Here is an 18,093-nt window from a genome sequence, read left to right on the forward strand (position 1 = left end):
CCAAAATATGCTTCCCAATTTTGGGAATGTTTTCACTTAGGAGATAAAATACAGAAATGGACCAAAATCTAAATAATAGAAGTACAGTATAGCCACATGTACAACTTTATAATTAATGGTTATCATAGTAAATACATTGTTAGCAAATGTCCCTTAATTTCATATGAATATAATATGAATTTTGACAAAGTATTTTCCATATTTGTTTAGTTTTTTCTTTAAATATTATTGTATATGTCTATTTTCTTTTATGATAAATTACTACTGCCTGTATTTTGATGTCATTGCTTTTGTTCCCAGTATTTCATTAAGAAAAAATTATTCAGCAGCACACAGTGATGAATCTTAGGGAAAATCCATATTCCAAAGTAGTATCCTGACAGAACGTGGAGGTGGTGAATTATCCAAGCTAACATATTTTTGCAGTATAAAATGTGATCTATTCTCCTCTTCTAAATTCAGTGCATCTCCTTTCATTGTCTGCTTTCTGGGAGGCCATGCAAGATTGATGGCAATATTAAATCCCAAAACTAAAAATGAAAACACGTAAATGTGTGCCTCCAGTTGACTGTAAATGAGATATATTACTTAATAGAAACATGATAGTAGTCTGGAAATACCAGATTAATTAAACTTGTTCAGTATGCCATGGAACCAATGCATATACCTAGACTTTTTATGGAGCACTATAATTTTATGATTTTAAATCCTAGGTTATAAATTTTTAAACCTACATTTGTATGGAAAGCCATGATTTTTCCTTTCATTTCCAAAAGCAAAATCACTCTGTTCTAGTACAGACTTATTAGATGTCTATCCTCATATTTTTATTTATTGGTTTCTCAAAATCTGTTTTATATTTTGTTTTGCAACCAGCAGTATACCCCAAATGTTGAAAGATTTGAAACTGTTAAGCAACAAATCTGTGTATTCACAATGACAGTCTAAGTGATCCAGGAAACGTCATTTTAAGTAGTAAAATCAATATGTATTTTGGTTCATTAGGAAAGTACATAATGGCTATTTCTCACATCTCTTCAGACTCTCTGGGTAGCCAGTGTGTATTGTGATGCCTTGCCTGAAGCACTTCTATATTTAATTCTAATGGAACAGCCTTAAATTGCTTATTTTCTGTTTACTAAATTCAGCCCACCTGTTTCCATGGAAACCATGACAAGTGCTCGTGCTAACTATTTTTTAAATGAATTGAAGATGTAGCTTCCGCTGAAAGTGTGGCATGTCACTATTAAAGCACAGTTTTCAATGTCTTCTTCACTTTAAATTTAGGACACTATCCATATTGGAAAAATCAAATTTATAACTAAAACAAAGTCATCCCTAACGAACAGCCTATGAATCTGTGTCCTACAAGCATGTATGTAAATCAGTGCTTTGGCCACGAGCACAAATTTACTCACTGATGTATTTTCACAAGTCGTTCTTAAATCTCCAAGCCAACCCTCAGAAGTTGTTCTTTGTGATATTGTTGGTCTACAGTAGCACGGTTTCCATAAAAGATTTTGTTACCAGCTCTAGTAGCAAGAGCCAGGGGGAAGGAGGAGACTTATTTCTTACTTGTTTCCCTTTCTAGTCAGAGACGGAGGGGATGTCATTTTGGAATGTTAGCATCCACTGTCCCTTGTGAATGTTAGGGGTTCCAACTCTCTTCTTCATTTATCTGCGAATGTCCCCACACTCAGCCTCTGAAGTTCCTGCCAGGCCAGCCTTGTTTTGGACTTACTTCTTCCTCTACATTGAACTATTACTCTCTAACAGATGCAAAATTATCTCAGCAAAATAAAAACTTACACTATTTTTTGAGAGATCAAGAGTACTTTCTGAAGTTTTTACATTTAAAAAATGCTAGAGGTGGTCAAAACTTAGAGTGAATGCTTGAATACAAATATTCATTACAACAAGACACGCTGTCATCAATTCACCCCCAGACACACTTAGGCCGTCATTCTTGCCACTATCTGTAGCTGTTCTTCAAGACTTCTTTCATGAGCACCTTCATGAATTCTGATCAAAGGGTGAACACTGTTGTCAGTTGCCATTGAATGAAAAAGCAGGCTGGAACAAATATTAGATTTTTGAAATACCCATCTCTGACAAAACTAAATGAAAAAGGGGATATAAATGAATAACCATTTTCTATCTATATATACAAAATAGTTGGGATAGATACACAGCTACTTTCTCTTAATTCAGTGAGAAGAAAGATTTGTGCTAATAGCGTTTGGACAGGATATCATTTTGAATCTTTTTTTTTAAGTATTATGATAGACTTTTATTTTTTTCCATAATTTTATTGAGAAACAAATAACAATGAGACAGTTTCAAACCAAATTGGTAGGACAGTTTCAATAATTCACACATTGCACACATTCTTCCTAGTGGTTAATTGCTGTACAAGATGCGGACTTGATATCCTATTTACAAACACCATTAGAACAAATCCCTCTATTCATTAAGAGAATGTATCTATATATCTATCCTAACCATTTTGAATACACAGATACAAAATGGACATTCATCTGTATCCCCTTTTTTTGTTAAGTTCCATCATTTAAATATTATAGGTGTATAAACTCAGCAAAATAGTCTAAAAGAGTTCAGTAGTCCATAATAGTACTGGGTCTTCTGCTTGACTGGCAATGTCAGAAATTGGTACATTCATAGTACAAGATATGAATAACCACTACAAAGATAACAATATGCAATGCATTAATTATTGAGACTGTCCTACTAATTGGTTTCAAAACTGTCTCATTGCTATTTGTTTCTCAATAAAATTAATAAAATAATAATTATTTTTAAAAAACAAATATTAATTTTTCATCTTCCACCTTAGTCACTGGATTTGACACTATGCAATTTGGAACTTCAATTTCTTCCCCAAAGTCAAAAAGACCATCAAGAGTAAATATTTTAAGTTGACTTAGAATATTCGGGCAGCTAGACAGTACAACTAAAGACACTCAAAAAAATTGACTTCTAGAACTCCTTCGGAAAGAGGCAAGAAAGATGGAATAAGCTTGTTTAAAGGGAGAATAGTACTTGTGTGTTTGGACGATGTTTATGGTAATGTTTCACTGCAATACATTTTTATATAAACATATACCATTTTTTATCACACTTCAAACAATACTTTTGAGCCCCAGCATGAAGATTTGTACTACTATCAGAGGAAAAATTTCAAATATTGAGGATATAAAGAAATTGCTTTGAGAAACTACCAGAGGTCATTTTAATAGGGAATTCGAGAACTCATTTTAACAGGAAATACTGGATGTCATCTCAAAAGAGAGTAGTAGAAGTCACCTAATTAGAAGATGAGTGATTTAAAGAATGCCAAAGCTCAAGATAGTAAAGTGTCAAATTAACAGGATAATAAAGACAAAAATTTGTTCTTATTTTTTGTTTTTCTTTTTTCTTTTCTTTTCTTTTTTTTTTTTTTTTCGTAACCAGGGATCAAACTTAATGTTCTTATTTTTCTATCAGATTAAAAAAGCAAATAAAACATCGAAATTTAGATATTGTTAGTTTTGAACAATTTTTGAAATATATCCAAGATGAAATGAACAGTTTACTACTCTATTTCCAAGAAATTGAAGGAGAAAAAAAGATAAAATTAATTTAATGATAAAATCAAGATGATATAGTATGAGTTACCTTTATTGTTTATGCAGCTATATTTCATACAGGTTTGAATTTAATACAAATATATAAAATACAGGCTAATATTTTTCATATTCTTAATATTTCTTTTTTTCCTATATCAACTATTATAAGAATGGGTTTGAAACCTAGTAGAATTTCATATTGTTTTAACACAATATACTAACTTAATTATTGTAAAATATTTATGTATTTTTCTTCATATATAAATATGCATGCTTTGTCAGAAGCAGAAGACCCAATACTATTGTGGACTACTGGACTCTTTTAGAATATTTTGCTGAGTTAACACACCCATAATATTCAAATGACGGAACTAAACAAAAAGGGGGTACAAATGAATGTCCATTTTGTATCTGTGTATTCAAAATGGTTAGGATAGATATATAGTTACATTCTCTTAATGAATAGAGGGATTTGTTCTAATGGTGTTTGTAAATAGGATATCAAGTCCGCATCTTGTACAGCAATTAACCACTAGGAAGAATGTATGCAATGTGTGAATTATTGAAACTGTCCTACCAATTTGGTTTGAAACTGTCTCATTGCTATTTGTTTCTCAATAAAATTATGGAAAAAGATGAAAGGATCAGATTCCGCTGGTTATATTATGAACAATACATGGTAATGTGATATGTGTATTTATATTAAGTGTTATTTTTAAAATAAACTGTACTAATAAAACTTTAAAGAAAAGTCTAAAAAATTTTAAAAAATGTATGCTTTAAAATATGAAGCAATTAATATGCTGAGCTGCAAAAGACTCAAGGCAACAACTTCTGACATTGCCAGTCCTACGGATACTATGGACTACTGGACTATATTAGAATATTTTGCTGAATTTATGCACCTACAATATTTAAATGACAATGGAATACCCACATCTGGTAAAACTAAACAAAAAAAGGGGATACAAATTAAAGACCATTTTGTATCTGTATATTCAAAATAGTTATGATAAATATACAGCTACTTTCTCTTAATTCAATGAATATAAAGATTTGTGCTATAATATTTGTGGACGGGATATGATAACTGCATCTTTACTATGAATAGCCACTATGAAGACAATAATATCCAATGTATTAATTATTGAAACTTTCCTACTAATTGGTTTTGAAACTGTCTCATTGCTATTTATTTCTTAATAAAATCATTTTTAAAAAGATAGTATCAAAAAATATAAAACAAAATTAAATTATTTTATTGAATTTCTGAGGTTATTGTAAGAATATTCTGCAAGAGTGTATTTTAAATGGAATATTATTGATGGTTCAAAATGAAGTCACAGTTTTTATCTAATGCTTATTTTTCTTCTCCTCAGGGTCTACTTTCATTTGTAACACCCACATAATTCCAGTGAAAAACCAAGAGGGTGTGGCTATGATGTTCATCATTAATTTTGAGTACGTGACGGACGAGGAAAACGCTGCCTCCCCAGAGAGGGTAAACCCAATATTACCAGTCAAAAGTGTAAACCGTAAGTAAAAGCAATATTTCCTTAAGGCTCTGGAGGCTCTGTTATTGTAGTAATTTAATCTACTTTTTTATTGTGGTTCACTTTTCAAAAACTATGTTTACATTTGTAGGAATACCATTTTACATAAGAAAGTTATAGCTGATGTTATTCATTGGTGCTTTATAGAATGTATCAATTTGTTTTGGAAGTCATTTGACTTGGATATGTAATAATTTATTAAATTAATCCCCAACCGATGGACATTTAGTTGGTTCCCAAAATTTAGCTATTAAAATAATATCATAAAATTATGCCTATGGATTTTCATGTGAGTATATGCATTTTTTTAGACAAATGTATCTTCAGGATTTCTGAATGCAATTCCTTGGTCAAAGAGTCTATGCATGGCTAGTCTTCTCACATACTGTCAGCTTTCTTTCTACACAGTTTGAAAGATTTTATAGTCTCCCCAGCAATATATGCACTCTATTCTTCAAACCTAGGACATATTGACTCAGTCAGTCTCTAGAATTCTGTCAATAAGATACATGTGTACTTTTAGTTCATATTTATCTTTTTATTAGTGAGGTTCATATTTTTAAGCAAACTAGATTGCCCTTTCTGTCAACTGTTCATTTCTTTCTTTTTCTATTTTTTTTCCTTGAGGCAGACTCTCCCCATGTATCCCAGGCTGACCTTGAACTCTGGGCAATCCTTCTGCCTCAGTTTCTTGAGTGTTGGGATTACCAGGTGTGAAACCACACCCAGCTAAATGTTTATTTTTAACATTTTTTAGTGATTTTTTTCATGTTTATTAGTAAAATAAGTGGCAAAGTGCACCCAATGAAATAATTTGTCTTTTGCTTTTTCATGTTTTTTGTTATAGGAAGATTTTTTTTTCTTGTTGTGTTTCTCCTTTGGCGATATACTACTTACTACTTGACAAACCTTTTCTATTTTCAGCTTCTGAGTTCTGATTTGTAATAGAAAATCTTTCACCACTCAAAGGGTTTTTTTGTGTTTTTTTTTAAATTTTATTGAGAAAAGAATAGCAATGAGATAGTTTCAAAACCTATTAATAGCACAGTTTTTGGGTTTTTTTGTTTTGTTTTGTTTTTCCAGAACCAGGGATTGAACTCAGGCCCTTGCGCTTACCAGGGAAGCGCTTATTCCACTGAGCCATCTCCCCAGCCCCAATAGCACAGTTTTAATAATTAATATACTGCATATTGCTGTCTTCATAGTGGTTATTCATAGTACAAGATGCAGACATGATATCCTGTCCAAACACTATTAGTACAAATCTTTCTTCTCATTGAATCCACTCCAAGGATATAAATGGATTCACTTGCTTTTTTTTCTGGAAATTTTATAAATTTTATTAGGATTTCTGATCCATTTTAAATTTATTTTGATGTGTACCTTGAGGTATACATTTATCTTTTATCAATGGCTTTCTGATTGATCTAACAGCACTTACTAAATCTCTACCTTTTAACCAATAATTTATGATCCCATACTAAACTTTATCACACTCCAAACTTCCTTATTTGTTTGAATCTGTCTCCATATTCTTCTTTTTCTGTTCTGATGGCTATTTATTTTTTGAATCATATTGATTTATAGATGTGATAACTGCTTGGTATAACATACTCCTTTATTCATTAGTATTAATTTTATAACCTTGGATTCTTTCTTGTGTGCACAAGAACTTCAGAAACAACTTTTTAAAATTCAGAGCAAAATCCATTTGGCATTTCTATTGGGTTTCTATGAATTTCATACATTAACAAGAAAGGAATTTCTGTCATTGTGATATTGAGTCCATCAATTCAAAAGCATGTCAGCTGTTTGCATTTTTTAAATCCAAGATTGTGTCTCTTAAGAGTATACAATATTTTTTTCCACCAGATTCATTTGTTCCTTGGCATTTATTTTTTTATTGTTGATATTAGAAATGAGATCTGTGCTTTTCTTCTGTCTTCTGCTCAGGTTTTGTACATACATAGACAGTTGAACTTTTGTTAATTTTCTACCCTCCCTAAGTGAATTCTCTCAGCTCCCAGCTGCACATACACTAACTCTCATGAGTTTATTTAGTATCATATGAAAGAGATTATCTCATGATTTTTCTTCCAATTTTTATTCATCTAATAGATTTTTCTGTTTTCTCAATGTATCACTATTACTGCTGATGTATCATTAAAAATATGGTGAATATTGTCATGCTTTTTCTCTGATATTTGGGTAAAAGCTATTTGTGTTTCCTATTCATTCAAATGAAAGCATATAGTGTGAGCTTTAGGTGGTTTATAATTTTAAGGATGTTTCCATTTATTACAATGGGTACACAAATTTACAAAATGCTTTTTCAGTATCCTAGTTCACCATTTCTTATTTTTATAGTGTTTTATGAATGTAGTTTACTAACATGGGACTTCAAATGCTGTTGAGGTTCTCTAGCTAATGTTAATAAATAATTTTAGTAAATTGTTATACAATATTCCAATAGTTGATATACATATACATATTTGCTCCAAACCTAATATTGTAAACCTAAAGCAAACATTAATTTTTATAGTATCATTTTCATCCTTTGGTATGTCTAAACAGCATTAGAGTAATATTCTATTAAGACAAATATTTTAATGTAATATAATTTGATGTCTAAATGTTTTACTCTGAAAAATATCGGATGAGGAAAACAGATAAAATAATCCACACCCCTCTCACAAATGACCTCTTTTAGTAACAAACCTGGACTACCATAGAAAGCTATCTGTATCCCAAATTCTTGTCCCTTTAAGATAACAATTGCATTGACTTTGTTATATTTTACACTAAAGAGTCAGCCCTCATTGAATGCTTCCATTGCATACTTCTACTGTCACTAGCTTTTTCTGTTGTGACTATCAATAAGACCATTTGTAGGGGAGGATGGCTCCTATTCAGTTTTTTTCTTTGTCTTCTCATATTCTTTGCTTTTCCCGTTGGAACAGTTCTCTTGCGTGGTCCACCAAATTGGGTGGAGTGGAAAAGAGGATGATTAGCATCCTAATGAAGCACAGGACCAGAAAGAGAAGGAATATGTCCATTTAAAACCTAAATACAAATAGAGAACTAAAAGTTTATTTCCAAAATGGAGGGTGATCTGTACACTTCTTGCTGGACTGCAACACCAGCTTCTGCAACTCTGTATCAAGTTAAAGTGACACCCTCTGAGCAAATCACGCTGTGTCCATCAGAGTCAGCTGCTTGTGTTGTGAGCAGAGTGCTGCAGCTGTTGCACAAGAAATCACAGGAGAGAGTTCTCGTGGGTAGAAAAAAATCTTTTCGAAAGCATCCTAAAGGCTTCTATTCACATCTAGTATATCAGTTTTGATTACATCCCTTGGTCACTACATGAACTATATTTGCCTTCACTTGGTGTCAGTTTCTGAAAAATCAGTTGTTAAATCAAGAAGAACACTTAAAAGATTTAAATCATGCTTGGTAACTTCTCATGCTATCCAATTTTTATTTCACTTTAGGTTTCATCTTTGGCAAACCTTGATGATTTTTTCTTTTAAAGTATTCTTTGAAGACAAGTCTAAGATAAATAACAATTGCTGTTTTTGTATCTTTGTCCCCAGCAGTTGCTGTTTTAAAGGGAAAAGGTGGGGAGGGAGAAGGGAGAGAGGGAGAAGGAAGGGAGGAAAAGGTGAGGGAGGGAGTCAGGGAGGGTAGGAGTCAGGGAGGGAGTCAGGGAGGGTAGGCAAATTGAGAAACCCTTCTTCTTGAAAGCTTATCTTAATCTTCAAAACAGGAATATAATTATTTCAAAACATACAGTTCAACTTCAAGCTTTTATTCCATTTACAATGTTCTAAAAAACATGTGGAAAGGAAGTCTGACTACAAAGATGTATATTATACATCAAAGCAAATGTTAAACTTGCATTTTCCATTAATCAATGCTTAATCTCTTATGTAACAAAGTTTGTATAACTATATGAGAGAGACAAAGAGAGAGAGAGTGTGTGTGTGTGTGTGTGTGTGTGTGTGTACGCACAGGAGCACAGGTGAGTGTAGGTCCTCCTGAGCTACACAATTTAAATGAGTTACTGTTTGAGAAGATGTTAGTTCCCACAAGTTTAGCTACTTTTCCTGTATTTACAATATAAAGGAAAAAATATGGCTTACAAAACAACAAGCACATATTTTTTAAATGAAGTATTAAATTCAGATAATTAGGAAAAGAAAAATGCGATAGAAAATAAGTATACAACAAGAAACATGAGATTATGATAAATGAAACTAAATAATAAATTCTGGAGACCTAGAAAAATGTGTTGTCTTGAATGAAGTTTAGAAGTGTTAACATCTAATTTCAGAACTAGAACACTACACAAGAAAGTAAACTCATTTCTTGGGAAAAACTCAGGTATATTTGTAAAAGATACAGGGTCAGCCACAAATAAATGAGTTGTGCCACTGGAAATGAAACACACAAATATGTTATTTTTAATAGGTATACCTAGTAAATTGATCAAAAATAAATCAATTAACTATTACTTAATAGCTATTACTATTAAATAAGATATAATTAAACTCCTTTTCTCACAACTAAAAAGTGAAAATGTTACAAAATGAAAAAGAAAACTGTACTTTCCCTTTCAACTCTGAGTCACAGCCAAAGAATCTGCTAGACAAGGGAAGATTTGGTCTCTTTTTTTCTGCTCACGCTAGCTGTGCTGTGCACCATTCCTATAATGCAGAAGGCAACCAGACTACGAGTTTACACTTACACTACTAACACTCAATGTGAGGGTCTTCGACTTTAATAAATGACCTATTTTAAATAAGATTATTAAAATTTAATTGTAAATTATTAAAAACTATATTTAAATTCCTATTTTTCTATTCTATACCATGAGTGTGATTTCATATTCTAGTTCACATGCATACAAGCACACAGGTTACCTGAATAAAACAAATTTCTTGATTTTACTATATACTTTCAAACCACAAGGAATGTATTTTATTTTTTATTGTTGCAAAATCAGACCCTGTTTTGGGCCATTATAAAGATAACCCTTGCATCTACATCCCAGATAGACTTTAATTAATGACACACACATTTTATCAATGTAGACTATCTTTGGTTTAAATATAACTGTACATCTAACATTTGCTATCATGGTCAAAAACATATGAAATAGTAAGATTGTAGTAAAATTTAACATTTTCTAACAGGAAATAGGTTCAAATTAAGATTTCTTAATTCTCAGAAAGATAATAAATTCTATCCGGTTAATAAAAGATGAGAGTGTGTGTCAAAGCTACATGTGAAATAATTTTTGACTTATTAGTACAGACTTGTGATTCATATTGGGTAAATACACTGTGGAAAGTTGCTACATGTGTGTATAACATTTTAGTCTTTCCTACTTCCCTTTTTCCTCCCCACACTGCCTTCTCTCTCTGCTGCTAGGTTCCTTCCTCTTTCTCTGGAAGGTCTTCCTCTCCAGTGAAATAATTTCTACTCTCCTGATTCCTGATCATTTTCCCTTAGCAAGTGTTGAGAACCTCACTTCCCATGACCCTGATGTCAGCTTCACTCCTTTGTTCCACCACGCATGACTTCATGTCTTACGTCTCAGGGCAGAGCTTGGGGTGGTGTGGGGGTGTTAGCTGGGAATTCCTTAATCAGCTTATCCTGAACAGATGCATCTCACAGCTGGTGACAAAGCCAAAATGACATTCAAATCTGCCCTTGAGATCCATACCTTATCCGTTCTTTCGAACTCTGCTCTTTGAAAGGCCCCTCTCTTGCGTGTTTCCTCCTCGCTCTGGTGCTCATACTCACGCTGCGAGGCATGAATAGCCTACACTTCAACAGACATATTTTGTTTATATCATATCACATCTTTTAAAGTTTTAATTAGTTGGATTTGTTGCCAACATTTTAAAAGTAGAATGTCACACATTAAATTAGGATATCTTGCTTATTTTAAAAAGAATAATATGAGTATCGAGCTATGCATCTCTCACGTGCTTGCAGTAAATTGGAACGTAATCCTGGCCACCCTCTTCAAATGGGACATTTGTTTACCAATCTGCTGCATTTTACATCTCTCTTTATTTTCTGTGTACGCTTGGATTCTTTCCCTCGAGTTTCTCATCTCTTTCTGCAGGATTTTGGATTTTCTATACCCACTAACCTGTCTTCACTCTTTACAGTTCATTATCATTAAACAGTCTGCATTGTACTCTGTTAATCATCTATGCTGAATGAACTTTGTAAAGTTAGATTCCCTTCTCTAACATCCTTTATATTCCAGGTCACCACAATCCCTGCAACTCTCAATTAAGGACACTTGCTTATGTGTTTATGACTCTATTCTCTTCTCTTGTCTGAATCTATTTATCTACTTATTGATTTGTATAATTTTTGTTGCACTATGGATCTAACTCAGGTCTCTATAGATACTGAGAAAGTATTCCACCACTGAACTACATTCCTAGGCTCTCTTTTACTGTACTCTTAAACATTGTTTATCTCTCAGAATCTGCTTTGAATAGTCCTGTTTATCTCCTCTGTGAATTCCTCTTAGACCACCTCATCAGTGGCAAAGAGAATAAAGAATTTCTCACAAATCACAATTTGTGCACCACAACTTTCTTCAGACTTTTCTTGTTACTTAAAACCCAAATATTTGATCTGGGGAGATAGGTTGGCAGTTTAAGAGCCTGCCTAACAGGCATAAGGACTCAGGTTCAAACCCTGATACTGTATACTGTGCTAGCCCTGAAACCCTGGGCACATGTGCTAGCTCTGAAACCAGGCATGGTGGTGCATGCCTGTAATCCCAATGCTGGGGAGGCTGAGGCAGGAGGATCACTATGAGTCTGAGCTGTATAATGGAACTCTGCATCAAATAAATAAATAAAATATTTTTTAAAAATGTTTATATACCCATTGTCCATGTTCTTTGGAAGATTTTAGTATTTCTTGAAAACTTAGAACTTCAACCTAAAACTTACTTTGCCATTTTAAGCTACCATTCAACCCATCCCCTAAAAAACATCATTCATCATACATGATGTCATCAACCAAGCCATCCAAACCAGAAAACTGAATGCGATCCTGTGCTTCCTTTCCTCTGATTCTTACTTCTCCTAACTGAGGGGTAAAGTTTACCACGCACATTCAAATATCTCCTTCATGTAGTCCTTTGCTACTGTCCTTTAGTATGCTTTGTATGGGCTTATGCAGCAGACTCACGTTTGTTATTCTTGGTTGTTTCCGTTCTTCAGTACTGCCTTAGTTACTTCACTTGTTGCTGAGACAAAATACCCAACACCCAAATTTAAAGGAGGAAAAGTCTGTTTGGCTCATAGTGTGAGTAGTTTTAGTCTGTAGTTGGCTGATGCCAAGGAAGGCTGACGTGGCAGAGGAGCATTGAAGAGGAGAAACAATTCATGACAATGCAGGGCAGGCAGAAGGCAGCAAGCAACAAGTCCGAGCAACCTTCACAATTTCTTTCTCCGTCTTTTGTATTCTATCTAGGCCACTGGGTTAAGGCCAGTGCCAAGCCCATCAGTGGACTGAGTTAGTAATCACACGCTCTTGACCTGCGCATCTCACAGTCTAGATCCTGCCACCTCTGTAAAAGTTTCCACTTCGGACTGCATGAGGCTTTGAGGGGGACATCTGAATGCAAGCCATGACAAACATCATATGAATTCTTCCATTCATGAATCATAATACTCCTCTATTTATCTCTAGTACATTGGTTCTTTATTGCCTAAACATGTAAAACTCCAAGACCCCATGTGTGTATGGTACAAAAGCCCTATGGAAATATGGCTGCAGACACTTCCCCAGCCTCATCTTCCAGCACACCCCATATTTCAATAGTGGTTCCTTGAAAGTGCCACTCATTTTATGCCAATTTATCTGTATAAAATAGTGTCCCCTTCACTATAGTATCTTAACTTCTATAGCACAACAATGCCAAAGAGCTCTTTGCCTATAGAGACTGTCGTGCCACCCAGACAGATCTAACTCACGCTGCCCCTGTGAAACCAAGATTCATTGTACCTGTCTCTATCACCACACTGGTCACCTCTGCTTGCTTAATAGACAACTAAGAACAGAAATGAAACAAGGCTAGGGATAGAAATGCAAAGGAAAGCGAGGACCTTTGCAAACTGGAGAGCACCTAGCTTCTGTACAATAGCAGGAGCTCTTCAGTTCTACTTCACATGAGGGTCACTGGGTGCTCTTTCATGTATAGTATGTTGTCAATTGTAAGTATGCAATACATATTTGTACAACTGGTCAGTATTTTTCCTACTAAAGGAAACACAGATAGTTGCCCACATCAATGATTATCTGGGTGTGCTTTGTCCTTTCTTTCTTTTCTTTTTTTTTTTTTTTTGTACCAGAAATCAAACTTAGGACCTTTCAATTCCCAGGCAGGCATTTAAGCCACTGAGTTATATCCATGGTCCAGTATTTTTATTTTTATCTTTTTGGTACCAGTGATTGAATTTAAGATCTTGCACTTGCGAGGCAGGTGCTTAAGCCAGTGAACTATCTCACAGGGCCCAAAGCTAGAACCAGCTTTATCTTTTAACATGCTTAAAACACAAGTTCTTGGAATTCACCACCAAAAACATGAAGCAAACACAGAAATTCAGCAATCTTTACTTTAAAAAATGCTTCATGCCATTTTGGTAGATGCAAAAGTTTGAAAACCAGCATCTAAATTAACATTTAGATAAACACACAAACATGAACTTGTAGTAAATCTAAACATTACAATATTATAAAGTAAACGTACTACAGTATCTTATCCTGATGACAATTTTCAAAAGTGGACTTTTCATCTAATCTTATTAAATACTATAAAAATTCCATTACTTTTGAAACAATCAAAATTGTACTCTCAAAAATCCAAGAGAATTTTATCTTTATGCTTACTAAAGCTATAGTTTGAGTTATTCTAAAATCTTTAAGTGAAGCTAAGTTTATATACACAAAATAAGAGCTGATAAAATAAGAATTGATAATTATCTACCTAATACGAAGCCCTACGAACCTCTTCACAGGCTTTGTAGTTACTCTGGGTGATTAACACATAAAAATACACATTTGCTTAAACAGCTACATTTGTCCAAATTTATATCTGTTTTCAGATTTCAAGCTAAGGAACAAAGAGTTTTCCTGTGCAGATCGTTTATAAAATGCCTTTATAGAAGGGTTTTTACTGCTCTCTACTAGAGCTGAAATGCATCCTTTAATTCCTAGACGAAGAGCTCTGGAAGAGTTATGGTAGTACCGTAGCGTTTCCCCACCCTGCAAGCATAGGAATAGAAACAATCTATTATTTAGATGAATGTAATTAAAGCTTCTGCAATGTGACTAATGTTTACTACCATGATCCCGTGTTAGGACGGTTCCTCTTTCCAAAGATTAATTTTTATATAGAAAGAGAAAACGTGATCAGGCTGCAAGGAGAAATCTGGGAAATATTTAGTTGTAGTTGCAGTCAGGTCTAGGTCAGTCTTACTGCTATTTGAGCGAAGTTCATATTTCTAAAACCAAGAAAATTTCTAGTAGCTGAAATGATACTCTTAATCTCTGTGCTAACAGTGATGTTAATGAATGGCAACTGGAGACTGCCCCCACCTAACACAAGCATCACTTGGAAGATTGTGTTACCTAGCAACACCCAAATCCAGAGGAATTTCTATTCATGCAGCATTTGAAGCCGGTGGCTGTCTTCTTTGTGCTTAGACCCCTCCATCCTGGGGGTCTGTGCCAAGGTGAAGACTAAATGATCATCTGGGGTGAATGGAGTGTAAGGTGTTACCATTTCCACCGGACCTGAACGGATTCTTTAACTTGGCATTTAGGAAAGAAAAGAAAGATCTCTCAAAGGAAAAAGAATAATAATAACAGTATGGGTAAATCATGCAACAATATATTAGGCAGTTATTTTAGGTCCATAAAAACCTAATTAGGTTATGCATAATACTGTGTGCTTGCTTTAATTTTCAGTTTATCTTCATTGCAGGATTTTAACTTTCAACAGTTACAAGCAGCCTGGCACTTTTCCAGTCTCTTTCTTTATCTTTTCTCCCTTATCCAAATCTGTGTTTTCTGCTTCTGTGCTCTCACAAGATCTGACCAGGGAGTGAGCAGTGTCTCTTGGACAACAGCAGCGTGTTTGAATTTCCTCGCGCAAGTGTGCCGCGGCTGCCGCACCCTGACCCTGCCCACCCTGCACACCGCAGTTAGTGCCCTCCGGCCCCTGCCCACTGCTTACAGACTCACGTTACTTCAAGATTCCAATTTGATCCTGCACTCATTGCCATTTTGTAAGCTCTTGCTTTTTCTCTAGGAAATGTCACCCTGGGAAATGTCACAAGATTTTTAGGCTTTCAAATTACTGACCATTTCTGCTCTTTGAAAGGGCCCTGCATTTAGCTTGGGGGTTATAAGGTCAATAAACTTTTTAGAGACTTTTTGTTATCACTAGTTCCAAGACTGCATTGTCTATGCTGGTTTATTTGTCACCCAGAACTGGAGTGACTTTCCCTGTCTAGCTAATAATGGCAGCTGCTTTGACAATATTCTTGGTAGTTCCAACAGCCATAGGCAACGTTGTATACCTCCTTATATATTTTAGCAGTTGTAGAGACTCATTTCCTATAAGGTGCCTCTATGAAAATTTTCTCCCTAAAAAGAAAAGCAGCTGTGTCTATCATCTTCCCTATATCTCTCATCAAATTTGATATTTTGTTTTCTTTGACTCCAGGATTAAAATCATGCTTCTGTGCATATCCAGTTATTTGGCTAGAGAAAATTCTCCCATTAAGATTAAGGCTTTCAATTTAAAGGTCAGACATGTGAGTATCCTCTCTTTAGAAAGTATAACGCTATAAATTTACAATCCTTGTTTTGTAGGATAACTCACTGTAGAATTAATTCATAACTTTTTAATACCACAGATGACTATATCTTCTTATGTATCCTAGACATTATGGCATACAACATAGACATCTTGCTCAGGACTAGGACAGCACAATTGCTCAGAATATTAAGTGCTGTGCTTCAAAGCTCCTGCCCACCCTGGAAACTGTACTGAAAGGCAGAAACTGTATTACCCTAGGTTATAGCTTCTCCTGTAGGTGGCTGGACCCAGTAACTGGCTAATGCTGAGATACAAATATTAAATATTTGGCTTTGATTTATCAGCAGTGAGTACAAAACCAAATTGGAATCCAGCTATAATGTGAATCTTAAGGCAGTAGGCAGAGGTCAAAGGGGAGTTAATGCTACAACAAGCCATGAGAACAATTATAGCTGCAGCAGCAACTCCAAAGGACTCGCCCCGTAGCCGGCTTAGAGGCTTAGCTGAAGCATCAGTTACATTCAGATAATAGTTTTAGCTTCCTTTTTCCAAGCCTGTCTTCCTTATAGATACCAGTCCTGAAATTACTGCCCATTAAACCTTTTGGACAATTTGTTCCCAGGAATCCAATTGAAGATACTTTCTAGCCAACCTGCATCCTTCATGAGAAGAAAGACCTCTGCTTCTGGACTGTCACACACACACACACACACACACACACAGCAAGTCCTCTTTTTATCACCACAATTTCTAGTCTGTAAGACTATTTGCACTTAAATTTCTCTCTGCTTTTCAGCCCATAATTCTATGAAGCAGAACCAAGCAAGAGTTAAACACTTTTATTTCTTTATTGGCCTAAAAAAATCACTAAATAATCAAAGTTCTAAAAGTGTGCAGAAATGAGAAATTGAACTGAGGAAATGATTGGAAACATAGAGTTGTGAGGAATTTCAGTGATTAAAAGTAAATGTAGACTTCTGAGAACACTTATTTTTCACCAAGGAAGATGATTTCCCTACCATTTTGAAGTGTTAGCAGCTCTATACTTTGACAGATTAAGAAGAATGGTAAGTCAAACAAAACCATGTTCAGGCAAATGCTAAATCAGTACCTATTGTTCTTTTCTGGGAAGGCACTGAAGTGTGTGGACTCTTAGGCTGTTTTTCATATATGATATTTACTAAGCATTTCACATGATAAGAGGCTAGTGTCTGTTCTAATTATTCAAGTTAGAAAATATAATAAACTGAATATGTAAAGGACTTTTTCAATGTGAAGATCCATAAAAAATGTGCACTTATGTATATTTTACATTTCAGGCTTGAAAGTGCTAGCACTGAGCAAATTTCTCAATGTGCATTCTTTCCAGATGAGCTACATTTAGACAACTAAATCTATAATGCAATATAACATGGTCATATTAGCCTAGTGATGCAGAAAAGACCATCTGTACCACCTTGGATATGACTAAACTACAGGAGCAAACTAAATGCCTTGTGTGGTCATTAATTTAAGAAAGCCAGTGAACCATTTTTTAAAGGAGGAGGGTAATGTAATTGATGAAGAATGAATACAAGCATGCATTGACCTTCAGTGCTTTGTAATAAGCTTGCAAAATTGATTTGTAAACTACTTTAAAACCCAATTTCATGTGCATTAAAAACTAATCAAATGACTTTGATGCAGTTCACTAATTTTTAACTTGGCAATTTACAAGCACGTATAAAAGTTGCTAGCAGAAATATGTAAGAAATCTTACAAAACAATTATCATCATGCATTGATATTTAATCTTGTTTGAACTGATTGGTTACTGTAGTTGGTACTTAGCCCTATATTGTGTTGTGTCTTTTACTAGAGAGATAAAACCTATTTCAATTATGCTTAACACTGCTAACTGCTACATTACAAATTGAAATTTTACAGTAATAAATTAGCCTATTTAGTTCTAAAATGTTCTATACTGGGTACTTTACATAAACTTTACTAGGTGATGAAGAGCTTGAAGATACTTCTGGGTATTCACTGGAACGAGAATAGTCGCAATT

The 18,093-nt window shown here is 34.4% G+C and overlaps 1 protein-coding gene across 1 annotated transcript in view; it reads left to right on the forward strand.

Moving 5' to 3' along the window:
- Kcnh7 (potassium voltage-gated channel subfamily H member 7) overlaps positions 1 to 18,093 on the forward strand; it is a 470,420-nt gene that overhangs the window by 324,919 nt on the left and 127,408 nt on the right. The window contains 1 exon segment of the mRNA XM_004629866.1: positions 5,006 to 5,161. Within this exon segment, the coding sequence (XP_004629923.1) occupies positions 5,006 to 5,161 (156 nt within the window).

This window comes from Octodon degus, unplaced genomic scaffold (assembly GCF_000260255.1).
Source record: "Octodon degus isolate 3935 unplaced genomic scaffold, OctDeg1.0 scaffold00032, whole genome shotgun sequence".
Classification (NCBI taxonomy): Eukaryota; Metazoa; Chordata; class Mammalia; order Rodentia; family Octodontidae; genus Octodon; species Octodon degus.